The 14811-nt window shown below is 39.8% G+C and overlaps 1 protein-coding gene across 1 annotated transcript in view; it reads left to right on the top strand.

Moving 5' to 3' along the window:
- The window catches only part of VPS54 (VPS54 subunit of GARP complex), a 1876392-nt gene extending 1866784 nt beyond the window's left edge, over nt 1-9608 (top strand). Inside the window, exon 25 of the mRNA XM_044055553.1 lies at nt 8104-9608. Within this exon, the coding sequence (XP_043911488.1) occupies nt 8104-8209 (106 nt within the window). The 3' untranslated portion in view covers nt 8210-9608. The remainder of the gene's footprint in view (nt 1-8103) is intronic.
- Nucleotides 9609-14811: the final 5203 nt, after the last annotated feature.

The following is a 14811-nucleotide window of genomic DNA, read 5'->3' as shown; positions in this document are numbered from 1 at the left end:
ACTTCACTTTTAACCAGGTAGGTGGGCTGGTCTGATGACTCTCTTCAAATTCTACCTGGGTTCAAGTTGAGCATGTCACAAGATACAGCAGTGTAAGGAGCAAAAATGCAGTTTACATTACAAGGTATTAGAAGCGATAACAGTGTAAGCAATAACTTGCAGGAAAATGCATGGTAGAAAACATATGTGCCGTATTTACAGCAATTATTAGAATTTCAAGTAAACAAATGTTTTTCAGTAATGTAAGGACTTCACTAGATATATGTAGCCATTTTAATTGTCCAGTAGTGTGAAGGCATGTACAAATAACCTCTTCTTGATCTTTCAGTTTTATCTTGAGTCCATGTCATGTTTTATGGGATCTTCATATTTTTGTAAGATGATTCCATGTTGTCAGGCAAGTTTAATAAATGCTGTCAAACCTGTTGCTGTGACAAAATGTGGTCTAACTAAAATAATGCTATCACATGGACTCCCTTGAGAGAGTAGAGTGGGTCTATCATAGAGAGAGAGAGGTCTTTATGGGTGCTCCCTAAGTATTATACTTTTGAATATTAGTGTGATGAGTATCATTTTTGCTCTGCCATGAACTGGAAGCCATTGGAAACCATTTTAGTAGGTCTTAGTGATGGGTGTGGATATCTACTGGTATTACAAACCTTGTGATCTGATGTTGTCCCTTTTCATTCTCCCTCACAAATGGGATCAGATCCGATCCACTGATCCAACTCAGCCACATACAGAAGACTTTGGATCCAATTCTCGAGCTCCTCCTTCAACCCATAATGCTCTGTTCTCTCCCCAAATCCTCAGATCTTGTTTGCAGCCATCGTGGAGAGGCAGAGGTTCCATTTGTCAAGTGCTGTAAAAAGTATTTTCTTTATTGTAACTCGTTTCCTTCTAAAACGTCTACCCCTTTCTCTTAGAAATTGTAGCTGTTACTGTCCGTTTTCTCCCTCTGCAGTTTTCACTGGCATTAAGGTCTCCTTTTCTCTTTTTTTCTGCTTCTTAACGTTTTCTCATAGTATTGGTACCATTGTTGTTGCATCTCTTTTTCCCGTTCTTACCCTTTTTAGGTATTCTTTTTCCTCTCCCGGCCTTTTGCTTAAAAAAAAAAAAAAAAAAAAAAAAAAACACTGTTATTTAATAATGCTCTGCTTATTGGTAAATTCTTTTTGTAGGTTACGCTGCTTTTTCTCTCTTCACTGATACGTCACAGAAACCTAATAGCTTCAAAAAGTGAGCTTCATGTCAGCAAAGGATCCCAAACTCGGATGTACACAAGAAGTGCTTGTCTTGCTTGGGAGCTGACCATATTGATTCTTTTTGTACCATTTGCACCACCTTTAATCCAAGGGCTTTGTCAGACAGGTGCAATAAATTAATATTAAAAGGCTTGCTACCTGCTTCTTCTGGGGCTCAAACCCCCTCCAAACAACTTAAACGAGTTTCCTTGGACTCAATAAAGAGATCTCCTCAGAAACCCCTAAAGGATTCTTTAGAGCCACTAGAAAAGATTAGGACAATTTTGGATCTGACCTCTTCAGATCAGAAACATCTAGAGCTGCCTTTGGATCTTTAGTCTTCACTGGATTCAAAAGGGTTGGCACCTGTTGTCATTTTCCATTTATCTTCTACTACTATTTTGGATCCTAACTCATTGGATCCAACAACCAGTTCAACACACAAAAGTTGTACTCCAGAGTACGCTCTGAAGCTTGTTTCTCTTTCCCTACCCACTCAACTTTTCCAGATTCTGAGGAAACACTGTAGACCCTCATCTACAGCATTTTCCAGGTCTTCAAGGAGGTTGACTGAATCAGATGTGGATAAGATGATGCTGACATTTCTCAGGGCTCAGATCTCGATGGGGGTCCTGCCAGCTCCGTTGCCTCATGGATCCATGAGTGCACCAGCTAAGTCCATTCTCTCTTCTTCTCCCATCAGACTAGTGATTTCAGAGTCCCAGGATGTGAGATCCTGGAGAGGTTTGGCATCGGATCCAAGAAAAGTGCTTCTACTCCAATGGTGTCCCCTGACTGGTTCTGTTCCGATTCTCTTGGATCAGAGAGGGTCTCTGATTCAAGAGGTAGACACCAGGTCCAAGGGGTTGGGTTTGGCCTTGACTTTGTCAGGTCCATCTCTTCTTCTTGGCCAACTTGGATCCCATTCTCTCCATGAGTCTCAGATCTGGGGGCAGCCCTGACCTTCCTTTCTCAGAGGCTTCAGCTCTGAGGAGGGGGGATAGGTTTTCCCTGGTCCTTCAGCATTCAAGGTGGTAGAAAGGGCTTTCTCTCTGCACAGAGAACTGTCCTCTCTTATCCCGGATCCCACCCATTTCCCATCTTTGGTTCTGAGCTCTGAATCCATCAGACATGTTCCATAGGGACAAGCCAGTTCCGGGAATTCTCCAGACAGTCCCCCTAGAGGAGTTTCCCCTCTGTTCTGATACCTCTCCTGAATACCCTACTGAGGAGGATCCTCAGTAGAGGGTTGTGTAAGAGGAGGCACATAGACTTCTCCAGGAAGTCTCTCACAGAAGCCACCAATTTTGATGAGGGAGAAGGATCCTTCAGATCACCACCCAATGACATCTCCTTTGGAGATATCCTCAAAATCCTCAAACAGAAGGGTGGTTTCTCTTCCCAATCTCCTTCTCCTGAAGAATAAATGTTTCTGGAAGCTTTCAGTTGGACCATCTACATCCTGGGTGACCCCCACCCCACCCTGTTGGATGAACTGATTGACGTGGTTTCCTACCAGGCTTGGAAGGAACTGAACACTGCCGAACCTATCCCCAAACGCATGGACAAATTTCTGGTCCCTCTTGCTGAGAGACCCCACTGGAGCAAGGGAATCCTGGTTGATGCTATAGTGGTGGTGACAGCCACCAAGAAGGAGCTAGCTGAGCAAAGATCCTCTGTCCATCCACCGAACAGGGAGTCAAGAGCAATGGACAGATTTGGGAAGTGAGTTTACACCTCAGTTACATTTGTGCTGAGGTAGTTAAACTACTTTGCACACTTCACTCGACTACAGAGAGATTTGATGAAGGAACTATCAAATACTCCCTTGGAGTCCATGTCTGCAGAGGATCTTAAAAAGAATTCCTCACAACTGGCCCCTCTACTGCCCATTTCTAATGCATTGATAAGGCTGAAATCCCTTGCAGGGAAGGGTGCCTCATGAACAGTCATTTCAGACATAGTCTTTAGGAGCCTTGATTGGATGTGGCTATGTGATTTTGCGGAGCCCTTCAGGATGTCCTTTGTCAATGCCCCTTTTGATAGCTTTTTCCTTGTTTGGGCTGTTGGTTAAAGACATACTTACCCGCACAAACAAATAGGAAAGACTCTGTGCCATAGGGATCAAGTTTTCTACCCCTCAGTGGTCCTTCTGTAGAAACTAACAAGGTGGTAAGATGATGTGGTTTTGAAAATCTCCAGGATCTTTCCAGGATTCATGTGGTGATAGTTGCTCCAGAGGCAGAGAAGGAAATTTGAATGGAAGACATCTCCCTAGAGGCAGAGGGGCTCTGCAGAACCATAGCTTCAGGGATTCCATTTTAGACAGGCTCTGTCAACTTTCCTGAAGCATTCGCTGGCTGTCCACCTCTGGAGGCAGTCGGTCATTTCTTTTTACAGCTAGACGCCTGAACAGGTATCACAAAAAATTCATAGGTGCTAAGAATCATAACCATAGGTTACTACACACCATTTTCCCTTCCTCCTCCTGTTCAGAAGAGTAAACTTCTTGACGTTCCACCCAGTCAGACAAGATGCAGCACAAGAAATACAAAAAAATGTCTCAAAAGTCATCCAGGAGGTCACACACGACCAGACTGGATTCAGAACTTGCTCCTGCTTCTTTTTAATGCCAAAGAAAACAGGGGAGCTATGACCCATTTTAGATCTAAGCAACTTGAACCAGTATGTAAAGAATGGTTACTGTTCAGTCCATCCTGCCTCTTCAGTGCAAGGACAATTGGATGTGCTTTATAGGTCTCCAGGATGCATACTGTTACATAAAAATAGACAGGCGATCCAGGAGATATTTACGCTTTTGGCTGGGAGCCAATCGTTACCAAATATCGCCCTTCAAACTCACCACAGCCCCCAGGGTGTTTACCAAATGCATGGCAGTCATGGCAGCTCACTTGAGACTCGAGGCATTCCAGGTTTTCCATATCTCAACAATTGACTCCTCATCACCCCATACAAGCATCAGCTTCTACAAGCCAGGGACTACATGCTCCAGGTTTCAAGCACCTTAGGCATCTCAATAAACCATACCAAGTCGAGCCTCCTCCCAGTACAAGCCCTGGAATTTATATATATACCACAGCCCAGGTGGCATAATTGCCTCTGCATCACATCATATCCTTCAGACATTAAGTTCAGGCTATGCTTTCTCACCAGTTTCCTCCAACAAGATTAGTACTGCAAGCTCCTGGGTCAATATCAGCTGCCATTTTTCTAGTCCCTCTAGGAAGACTCTTTATGTGAATGCTTCAGTGGACACTGGCGGTACAGTGGAGTGGTCCATACTTTACCAGCCTGTCATTTCCCATAAGACTTACCCCAGTCTATAAACATCATATTTGCTGGTGGATTCAGTCCAATGACCTGTTTCTGGGCAGACCATTTACCCTTCTGCCACCAGTTGCTACAGTGACCATGGATGCTTCCCAACTGGGGTGGGGGGGGGGGGTGCACTTTTTGAGAAAGATGATCCAAGGCACGTGGTCCCCACTGGAGACCAAGTTGCATACCAACATCCTGGAGATGAGAGCAGTCCTAACATTGCAAGCGTTTCAGGACGTTCTCCATCTAAGGACTGTTGCAATTCAGACAGACATGTAAGTAGTCTGGTACATCAACAAGCAAGGAGGAACCCAGTATTATCTTCTGTGCAGAGAGGCCATGAGAGTTTGGGAATGAGTGATCACTTCAGACCACATTCTCACTGCAACACACATTCCAGGGAGAACCAACGCACTAGCAGACAGGTTCAACAGGTCCATCCTGATGCCTAATGAATGGCCTCTAATTCAAACAGTAGTGAATATGATCTTCAGCCGCTGGGAACCAGCTGTGCTGTAATCTGTGTGCCTCACCCATCAACAACAATAAGTGCACCAAGTATTTCTAAGCTTCAGGCCCTAATAGCCAAGCCTCCTTACATTATTTTTCATAAGGACAGGGTGTCTCTACTGACTAATCCTTTCTTTCTTCCTAAAGTGGCAACAGAGAGTAACATTACCAGCCTGTTATGAATGGGGAGATTAGGTAAAAAACTTGATTTGATGAATTGGGGAGAGAATAGAGCATTATGGGTAGAGGGAAGAGCCCGAGAATTGGATCCAAAGTCTTCTGTATCCGGCCAAGTCAGATCCAAGGATCGGATGCGATCCAATTTGTGAGGAAGAATGAAATTGGACAACACAGATGCCAAGTTATGGTAAGTACAGAACTCCTAATTTTGGTACCTCCAGTTTATCAGTATTTGAAGCAGAGTGGGGAGGTAGAAAGGGAAGAGCATATATGCTCTTGGGGATATGGACATTTCTTGCTGGAGAGATCCTTGCTGAATCTGATATTATTGGCAAGATTCAGTCCCAAATCTGGAAGTGGACTTCTAGGTTACTTTCCCCTCTCCATGATATTCCCTCACATTAGACATATTTCTGGGAAGGTGGGGAGCCCACTTTGTATCTGTCCTGGTCAAGGGCCACTGAAATTATCTATGAAGGATCACTGTATTGTCTTTCACAAATAAAAAAAAAATGAGTTCCTAGTCTTGTAAACTCTGGGAATAATCCCAAAGGTTGAATTGTTCTCAGTAAGACTGAATAGTCAAGCAGTAGTATGGAATCTGAAGAAAAAGCATGCTGAAATGGGGTGCAGTCTTGGAGAGAAGGGCATCCTTGTACACCTTGGTGGAAATAATTTGTTCCAGGAGAGACACTGAAATACATCTGAAGCCCTTTCCTGGAGATTTGCTTTGAGGTTATGCTGTCTAGTTAATGTGAATCATTCTGGTATTGACCTGTTTGTTGCCTGGAAGACTAGAACCCATACATATGTTCTTGTTGTTATAGACTGTAGACAGCTTCATTAGAGTGGAATGGAACATGCATATATGTGTTCTCCCAATTCCCTCTTATCCTTTCCTATCAAAGTTTTATGTAGAAAGGCTGATTGTATTGTCATCAACATGTTGTAGCCCAGAAAAGCCTCGTACTAGATTCTATGAATTTGGTCTTTCCAGAAGTGGTTGTGTTATAAGCTTAGTGAACTCCGTGAAATGCCAGGTGCTGTTGCAGGAGCTCCTGTGAAATTGCTGTTAACACCCTGTAGGTGTGTCAGGAGGTCTTGGAAGCTGATAAGAATTGTTCCCTTTAGAAATCATACAAGTCCAAGTGGACAAAAGTTGTTTATGCAGGATATATCCTATACATCATCCTTCTGGCAGTCTTCAAGCTGGCATCTTTTTTATTTATATCTTAATTATGCCACTACAGTGGTACTTATGTCTGCACTCTCTTGAGTATCTTGATTTGCTGAAACACAATATTTCGTCTCATTCTTTAAACAGCTGTTGAAGGCAGTCTTTCTTCTGCTTGCACTGAAGAATCTTTCTCTTCTTTAGAACATGGTCGTTGCCACTGAGGTGATGTTGTGTTCAGCCTTTGAATTGGCTGGCTCAGCAGACATGAAGTTCATATTCTGGAAAGTGCTTTTTCTAGTGGCCATTCATGATCTCTGCATAGTGGACTTCCATATTCTATATTTGTGTAAGTCAAGGACTCTGCCTAATTTTTAATAAGAACCAGGTGTCTCTGAATGACACTGTTTCCTCACTAAAATGGTTAACAAGCAGTTTGTCACCCCATCCTGTTTATCTAATCATTATTTGTGCATTTGTAGAAAATTGGATGAGGGTGACACATTCTCCATACAATGAATGTGCTCTTTACATGGCTGGCAGTCCATTTGGATAAGGTCTGATGGGCAACTACAAAGCAGTTCCTTGCTGGATAAACATAAACAAACTGCTTGGCTTTCCTCTACTCTCAGACCCTCCATATGCAGAATGATAAATGTCTAATCAGTGCAGTGATAGGGCTTTCAATTTGGGGGTTCTCCTGTAGTAGTTACTTTAGGAATGTTCCTGTAGCTACATCTGTGCTGTAGCAATTTGGTAACAGATACTTAGGTTTACTAAGCATTATAGTGTAGACCTGTGTTGCAGGAGGATAACTTTCTTTTGGTAGGACTGTCTTGCAGAACATTCTGCACTCAATCCTACATTCTGTTTTTCAGGCTCCTTCCAGCCTCTGGGAATTTTAAGTGCAGTGCTTTAGAGTTTACCAAAGTGTTTCATCCACTGCAAAATGCTTCTTAAAGTAAGAATTTACATTTGTGTGTGAGCATTTCACACTACCAGTTAATCTTCAGATGAGCCCTCTATAGTGGGCACATTATTTATGGCCTCTGTCCTCCTTGTAAGGGCTATTTCATATGCAGTGTTCTGACAGCAGGACCTCTTGTAAGTAAATTTACAAAACTAGGAATATAGATGTATTTTCCTGCAAGTGTAATGTTATGCTCTGGTGGATATTAATAACTGAACATAACATGGGTCTTGCACAACCCCTAAACCCTAGCACAAGGATTACTATAAATGGCTCATAGTAAGAGTGCATGCCTCAAGCGTGAGGCAAGAAAATTTAAAGGGGAAAAAAGACGAGAGAAGAAAATCTGTTCCCAAGTGTCCCCCTACCACAGAGACTTCTCAAAGACTTGTGACATTGTATATTCTCTCATACTTGTTTATATGAGGTACGTGAAATGAATTTTCAAGTCTTGTCATTTGCATCCAACAAATCTAATGTGTAACATCTGAAACAACTTCCATTGCACAATGTTTTTTGTGATCCCAGCTCTTGCCTTTTTGTCTTCGTTGTTTTCTGTTCTCAGATGTCATGAATTTGAAAGGGACATTTCAGTTCTTTTATAATAGTTCATTTAAATTCTGTACATAAGTAAATGTGAAAAAAGTTGAGAAAATTAACTACTATATTTTGTCTTCCTACTGCAGTTTGGTGTCATCAGATGTAGCATTTTACATTGGAAATACCCAAGGCCTGAAAGGGCTTGAAACTCTGGATTTAAACATGGCAGAAATCTGGGAGCAGAAGAGGTGATAAACAACGTGAAAGGTTAACAATGTACTGCTTTCTGCACTGCAGGTCATCATGTTTTCGATGTCCTTAATATCCAGAAACAATTCTGAGACACAGTTTATAACTAGTTGAAATTATTTATGGAGGTAGAATCCACTGTGACCTGCTGAGAATATCTCAACATCCCTATGGTTGATTCAGGTAGTCAGCTATCAACAATATTCTTCATGCTTTTGGAACAGACTCAGGCTTCTTTGTAGAAAATCCAAAAGGGGATATAGCTGTAACACAGCTGTTTTTGATTGGAACTCTTTTCTCTCTTTCTTAAAAAGATGTTTTGCATCTGACTGGCAGTTAATTATTTGCTATGAATAAATGCAGCAGTATTCCTTTTTAATTACTAGATTGGCACAGTTTTGAATCAGAGTCATCCGAATGCACTGTCTACATAATTCCTTTGCCTTCTGTCGAAGAAAATACACCGATAATCTAATTGTTTTTGTAGCTATTTCTATGAACTAATGGGACTATTGACTATCTGTGCAATGTACTTCATGTACTGTATAGATGTTATGTAGCCCTTGGGGAGAATGTTTCAGAACCCTTTTAAATACTGTATTTATCATATTGTATATAAAATGTTTAAAAGTTCTATCTGGTATATTTTGTATAATTCTTAAGACTGTACATTTTTTTGCAGATAAATGTCTTTACCAAGTATGGTATTATTCTTATTTTTTTGTGTTGCTTTTGTAAATGAACATTTGTTTTAAATTGAAGAAGTTTTACTATGTATGTACATTTTTGGCTTGTTACCATCTGGCTTCCCATGTTCTGTCTTCACTTTCCATCACTGGTATGTTGTTTAAGTTTTATTTTTTTATCTTTAGAGTTTCATAGCGCTGTTACAAATACAGACACACTATTCAGGATGAATACTTATAGTCTGATCATTACTTAATGTCTGTGTTTGTACCATCAAGTATGTGGAGCATCAACTGTAATGCTTCAGATATTGAGGGAAAAGTGCCTGTGTTGACATTATACTGTTTACTGCAGACAGTGGCTTGAGTTATCCCGAGTGCCTAATACAGTTTATTAATTCTATCCTAAAATGACAAGTAGTTCAGAAGCGTGCCGTTTTACTTGAATTATATCTGACACTTTGTCTGAAAGCTGTGACTTAATGAACCAATAGAATAAGTTGTAATTTTAACATCTTTGTAGCATTCTTCTTAAAATTGTCACCTAGACTTCCATTTGTAGCAGTGTTTTTAAATTGGCATCTACCTTCCACCACAATGTTATCCATTAATAATTGTTAAATGTTTCAGTAGCAAATAGAATGTATAGTAAATTGTACATTAAACCACAAGAGACCTGGTAAATTATTAAAATACAAATTATTTACTTCTAGGAATGCATATGTACTGCTGTGGATTAATTAAGAGTTTACGATTTGCCTAACTGACGATGTTTGTTTAATGAGTGTATTTATAATGCATCTTGACATAATGGCATTTTTTTTTTGTTTATTATTAAGTAGATGATTTAAGCTGAAGTGCAGAAAGAAAAGCTGTTACCCATGCCTCTCGACTGTCCAGATTTTTGCAGAATGTCCAGATTTTTTGTTCATATTTTTGGTCTTTTTTTTCATAAAAGTATGGTTTTCTGACAAACCATTTGCAAATCATTGAGGAGTGAAGTTAGAAAATAATCACACATGCATTTGAGTTTCAAACTTCATATCTTTCATAAAATTCATACTAATGTAAAACCTGTTATTATAGCACCTTTCTCAGTTTGTAAGAGCAGTATTTAAAAATTGTTCCTATTTTGGGGCCCCAATTATTTATGGCTTTGTCCAGATTTCTTGCTCTTAAGAGGTTGAGAGGTATGCTGTCAGCAAATGGTAACAGTTTTTTATTATTGAATAATATCAATTGTATAGATTCATTAGTGAGATGTCTATCTAATGAGCAAATTTTGCTACTGGAGGACCTGTGTTTGGCTGGTAACATGAAAGTGTACATTTCCCTTAACTAATTAAGGACTACATTTATATGGCTGACTCTCCAGATGTGATTTCGGAAGAATAAGGAAGGTGAGGAGTCATCACTAAATGTAGATACTGCATGTGGATCTGTAGGGCCAAATTTCAGTATGTGCACATTATATATTGCACAGATGTTCTTCGTGTTTCACTGTTGCAGTCATCACATTTGGGTTATCTGCTTGCAGTAGCCCTCACAGTGAATACATTCGAACCTCTACATTTATGGTAAGTGTACACAACTGTACTTTCTGAATTCACAAGTTCTGCAGGAAGGTTAGGAGTCAGCACTATACTCAAAAATCTCATTGCAAATCTGCAGGGCCAGAATGCAGCATACGAACACCTGATGTTGCAGAGTAGGGAAGTCTTGCACTCTGCAGCATGCAGTGCAAGATCAGTGTAAGACATCAATGTATTGCTGTGTTCTTTTGCCTAAAGGTAGTGCCTCCTGTGCTCATCCTACTGGTTTTCAAGAAGAGATGACATTTTCAGGATTTTTTGGTACAATTATGGTGGAGTATCTCCATTGACTTGTCTGTCATTGTTAATAAACCTAATTCTTATGCCACCATTCATAACCCATTGTGTACTCAGTTATTTAGTTCTCCTGTTATAAGCTAATGATTGACTTTTAGGAATGATGCGCTGAATCCAAATCCAAATTCATTTACAAATGCTAAAGTAGAAAAAGGTTGTAGAGGACTTAAACCAGGTAATCCTTTTAAAGAAAGAATTTTAAACCATATAAGTGATATCCTGCTTGAGAACATAACAAATGCACTTATGAAACTTGTTTCTATGAATCCAGGGCATACTTTTTCATTTTTGGTTTTACAGCTGGTAAAGAAGACTGAGAGAGGAGGTAGCATTGTTCATAGCACTGAACTGGCAGAGGTGAAGTGGATTGTGAGGCTACAAGTGGATAAGACTCCTGGGCTTATGGGACTGTACCTTTAAGACCTGCATTACTTTCACATCAGCTGTTTCATTGAAACATTCCTTGTATTTTTAGATTGGATAGTTTTTATTGAATGGAATGTGTGTTTCTCTTTAAAGTGCTGCTTCCTAGTTTGTAACTTTTAGATCAGAAGAAGAGCTTAATGCTTGAAAGCGCTTATCTGTTTTATCTTATTTATTAAACATTTTGTATGTTTTTTAAACTGGATTTGGCCATGTTAGTTAGACTGCTCTTTTTTCTTGGTTTTGTGCTTTTTGTTCAGAACCGATTTTTTATTGCAGTTTATGTATTTTTCTTAATAATAGAAACTAGATCAGGGAGTCTTCCAAGATTTGATCCATCTGTGGGTAGTTCCTCAAGTAGACTTTTTTGCTTATTCTCTGAGTAATCCTGCTGCAGGACTCTATGCAAGCAGATGTGGAAGATAGATGCCTTTTCTTTTCATTGGACAAGAATGCTCCTTTATGCTTTTCCCACCCTTTCCACTGATAACCAGTGTACTTCTGAAGATTCTGAAGGAATCCCTGAAGATCACTGTGATGACTTCCTTCTGGTGCAGGCAACAGTTGTTCTCCCTTTTTTTGGAATTGGCCAGCGGCATTTACCACAAGCTTCCTTACAGATTGGATCTACTCACACAAGAACAGGGGGTGTTTGATACATTCCAACCTCAAATAATTTCAACTGACTGACTGGATGACAGGATCTTAATACCTAACTATTCCAAAACTGAAGAAAAACAAACTGTCAAAAAACAAACCAAAAGGTTCCGAACCAGCAGGTGTAAAACTCCAAAGGTTTATTAGAAAATGTAAAAGTAAAGCGCTTTTCGTCTCCCTTAGTAGGAAGACTTCTTCAGTCTGAAGAAGTCTTCCTACTAAGGGAGATGAAAAGTGCTTTACTTTTACATTTTCTAATAAACCTTTGGAGTTTTACACCTGCTGGTTCGGAACCTTTTGGTTTGTTTTTTGACAGGATCTTAATACCTTTTAGATACCTGTGTACTGAGGACTAGCAGCAGGTAGTAATGGAGGCAAGAAAGCCTGCTACTAGAAAATCATATGCAAGCAAATGGAAAAGGTTTTCTAGTTGGTGCCAGTAATGTAATCACCACTCATTCAGAGCTAGTGTTTCTCTATTTTTAAAATAATTGTGAGAGTTACTTTCCTACGGCCTGACTTAATCCTCTGTCAAGGTTCATTGGTCCGCTATTCAGCATGTCTGCCCATGGATTCCCCCTCTTTCAAGGCATTTTCATATCAAAATGTTTTTGAAAAGGTATTGCATAAGAGACCTCCAAGAAAACCAGTGACTGCTCCTTGGGATCTTAATTTTGTGTTAGAGAAGCCAACACTTGCTCCATTTGAACAAATTCATGTAGCTTGACTTTAGGTTCTTAACATGGATGGATAACAGTTTTATTGATTGCTTTGACCTCTGCAAGAAGAGTATCTTGAGTTGCAAGGTCTTATGCGATATCAACCTTATCTCATTTTTGACTGAGACAGGGTTTCTTTGAAAACTTGTAATTGATATCCAAGTTTACTTTAAAACAAACTATTGATCTCCCTGTGTTCTTCCGTGATCCCAAAAATGGGAAAGAGAGAATACTTCATACCTCAGATGTCCACAGACAGCTCAGGTACTGTCTTTAAAGAAAACAATCTTTCAAAATTTCCAATCAGTTCTTTTCTTGTGAGGGTAAGAAAAAAAAAGGACAACCTGTGTCAAAGCAAACTGTTTCCAAGTGGTTGTCTCAGGCTATTATATTTGTTGCTCCCCCCCCATAACAAATGTATTCCAGGCAGAGTCAAGGCACATTTTATTAGGCCTTTGGCTTCATCTATGGCTTCTTAGAAATGGTTGGACTCCAAGTATTCTAGAAGCATCGACTTGGTCCTGTGCTCATACTTTTACAAAGCAGTACAAGCTAGATTCCTTATCCAGATCTAAGTCAGGCTTTGCTAGAGCCCTTCTCCAAGCGGTTGTGTCCCCATCCTTTTCCACCTCCCAGCGCTAAGATATAATCTGCCCATAGAGATTAGGCCACTGCAACAGTTGTCAATATGATAAACATAGTACAGATATGTAAGGTGAACTTACCATAGCAGTAGATGTTAGAATAATTACTGTTGCAAAAGCTGCCTCCTCCACCCACCTTTGTTTTTTGGGTGCATTTTTTTGTACCAGGGTGTAGACATTTGTTATTAGTTATTCATAGTAATGTCATTTCAGGCCTGATCCTCCCTCTATCCATTGGCATGAAAGCTCTGATGGGCTTGGTGCCTAAACCTGTCTTTTAGTCAGCACAGCTTGAGTTGACTAATAGTTTGAGTACATAGAAGGTGCCTTGAAGTTTTGGAAGCTGGTCCACTGGTTGTATTCCATGCAGGATATAACCCATCTGTATTTTATCTTCACCTAACCTATTCATCAAGCATATATAAACTGAATATTAAATTAAGATCAGGAAGAATCACTGTAACAGTAAATTATGTTCAGTTTATCCACCTTATTTATTTTGTTCAAGACTCTGAGAGGTGTGAGATGCAAGCTTTTCATCAAAAGGGAAGAAAAAAGTTTTTTGTTTAAATTTTGCTTAAATATTTTAAGTTGTGCTTAAAGTGACCTGTGTGGTGATATTTTTTTGTACTAATCTCCTTTTTATCCATTTATTTGTTAACATTTTTAGTATGTTCACACAGGCTTAGTATTGCAGCTTCTTTTATAATTGTGTGAAGATTGTGCATTACTGCAAGAGTTTAACATAATTTATACATATATTATACTGCAATTCATTTTCCATAAGCAGGATTACATGTAGAAGGTAGCTTTTTGTATTTTGAACCCAATCTAGACAATCTTGTAGCTTCTTTAATAATAGTGACAGGACTGTGATTTCCTGCCAGATTTTGAGCCTCATTTAGTACAGCATTACAGGTAAATTTCTACATAGGCCAGAGCCTTAATCTGTGGTGGGGTCACAGTTATTGCAGTATTGTGAATTCTGCTCCAGTACTTTTTATAGCTGTGTGTATACCTGCCTAAAGTTGTATTTTAGTAACATGGTGCCTTTATCTGTGGCGAGATTGCAGTTGTGGCAGTATTGTGATTTCTACTGCAGGATTTGTGCTTCACTACTTTTTATAGCTGTATATACATGCTTAAAGTTGCATTCTAGTGCCTTTCTGTCCCCCCCCCATTCGAGTCTGACCTACTCTCATTGTCGCAGTAAGCTAAACGTTTTTGAAATTCTAACCAAAAGACTTGAGCTCCAGTTAGTATTTTTCCCAACCCTCCCATCCTTGCCTTGTGTTTTTAAAATTCTTTGTTTCTGGCTTCCACCCCTTAAAGTAATCTGACTTACTAAGTTTGTCTGCCCCATTTCATTGCTGTTGTCGGCCTATGTAATCCATCTAAGTACTTTTCCACCCATTGTTTTCCATATGTCCATAATACTAAGAGCCCACGCAGCAAACCAGTATTGCATTTGAGTAAACCTTCCTCAGTACAGATTATCTCCTGCTAATTTTCTCAGAGCTTCTAACTGCTTGGCACCCTAGCCACACTCTGAGGGTGTCCTGAGCTCTGATGTCAGTTTTCATTCAT

Source organism: Protopterus annectens, chromosome 1.part2 (assembly GCF_019279795.1).
Source record: "Protopterus annectens isolate FY-2018-M chromosome 1.part2, PAN1.0, whole genome shotgun sequence".
In the NCBI taxonomy this organism is placed as follows: domain Eukaryota; kingdom Metazoa; phylum Chordata; order Ceratodontiformes; family Protopteridae; genus Protopterus; species Protopterus annectens.
This window is presented reverse-complemented; position numbering and strand designations above follow the sequence as displayed.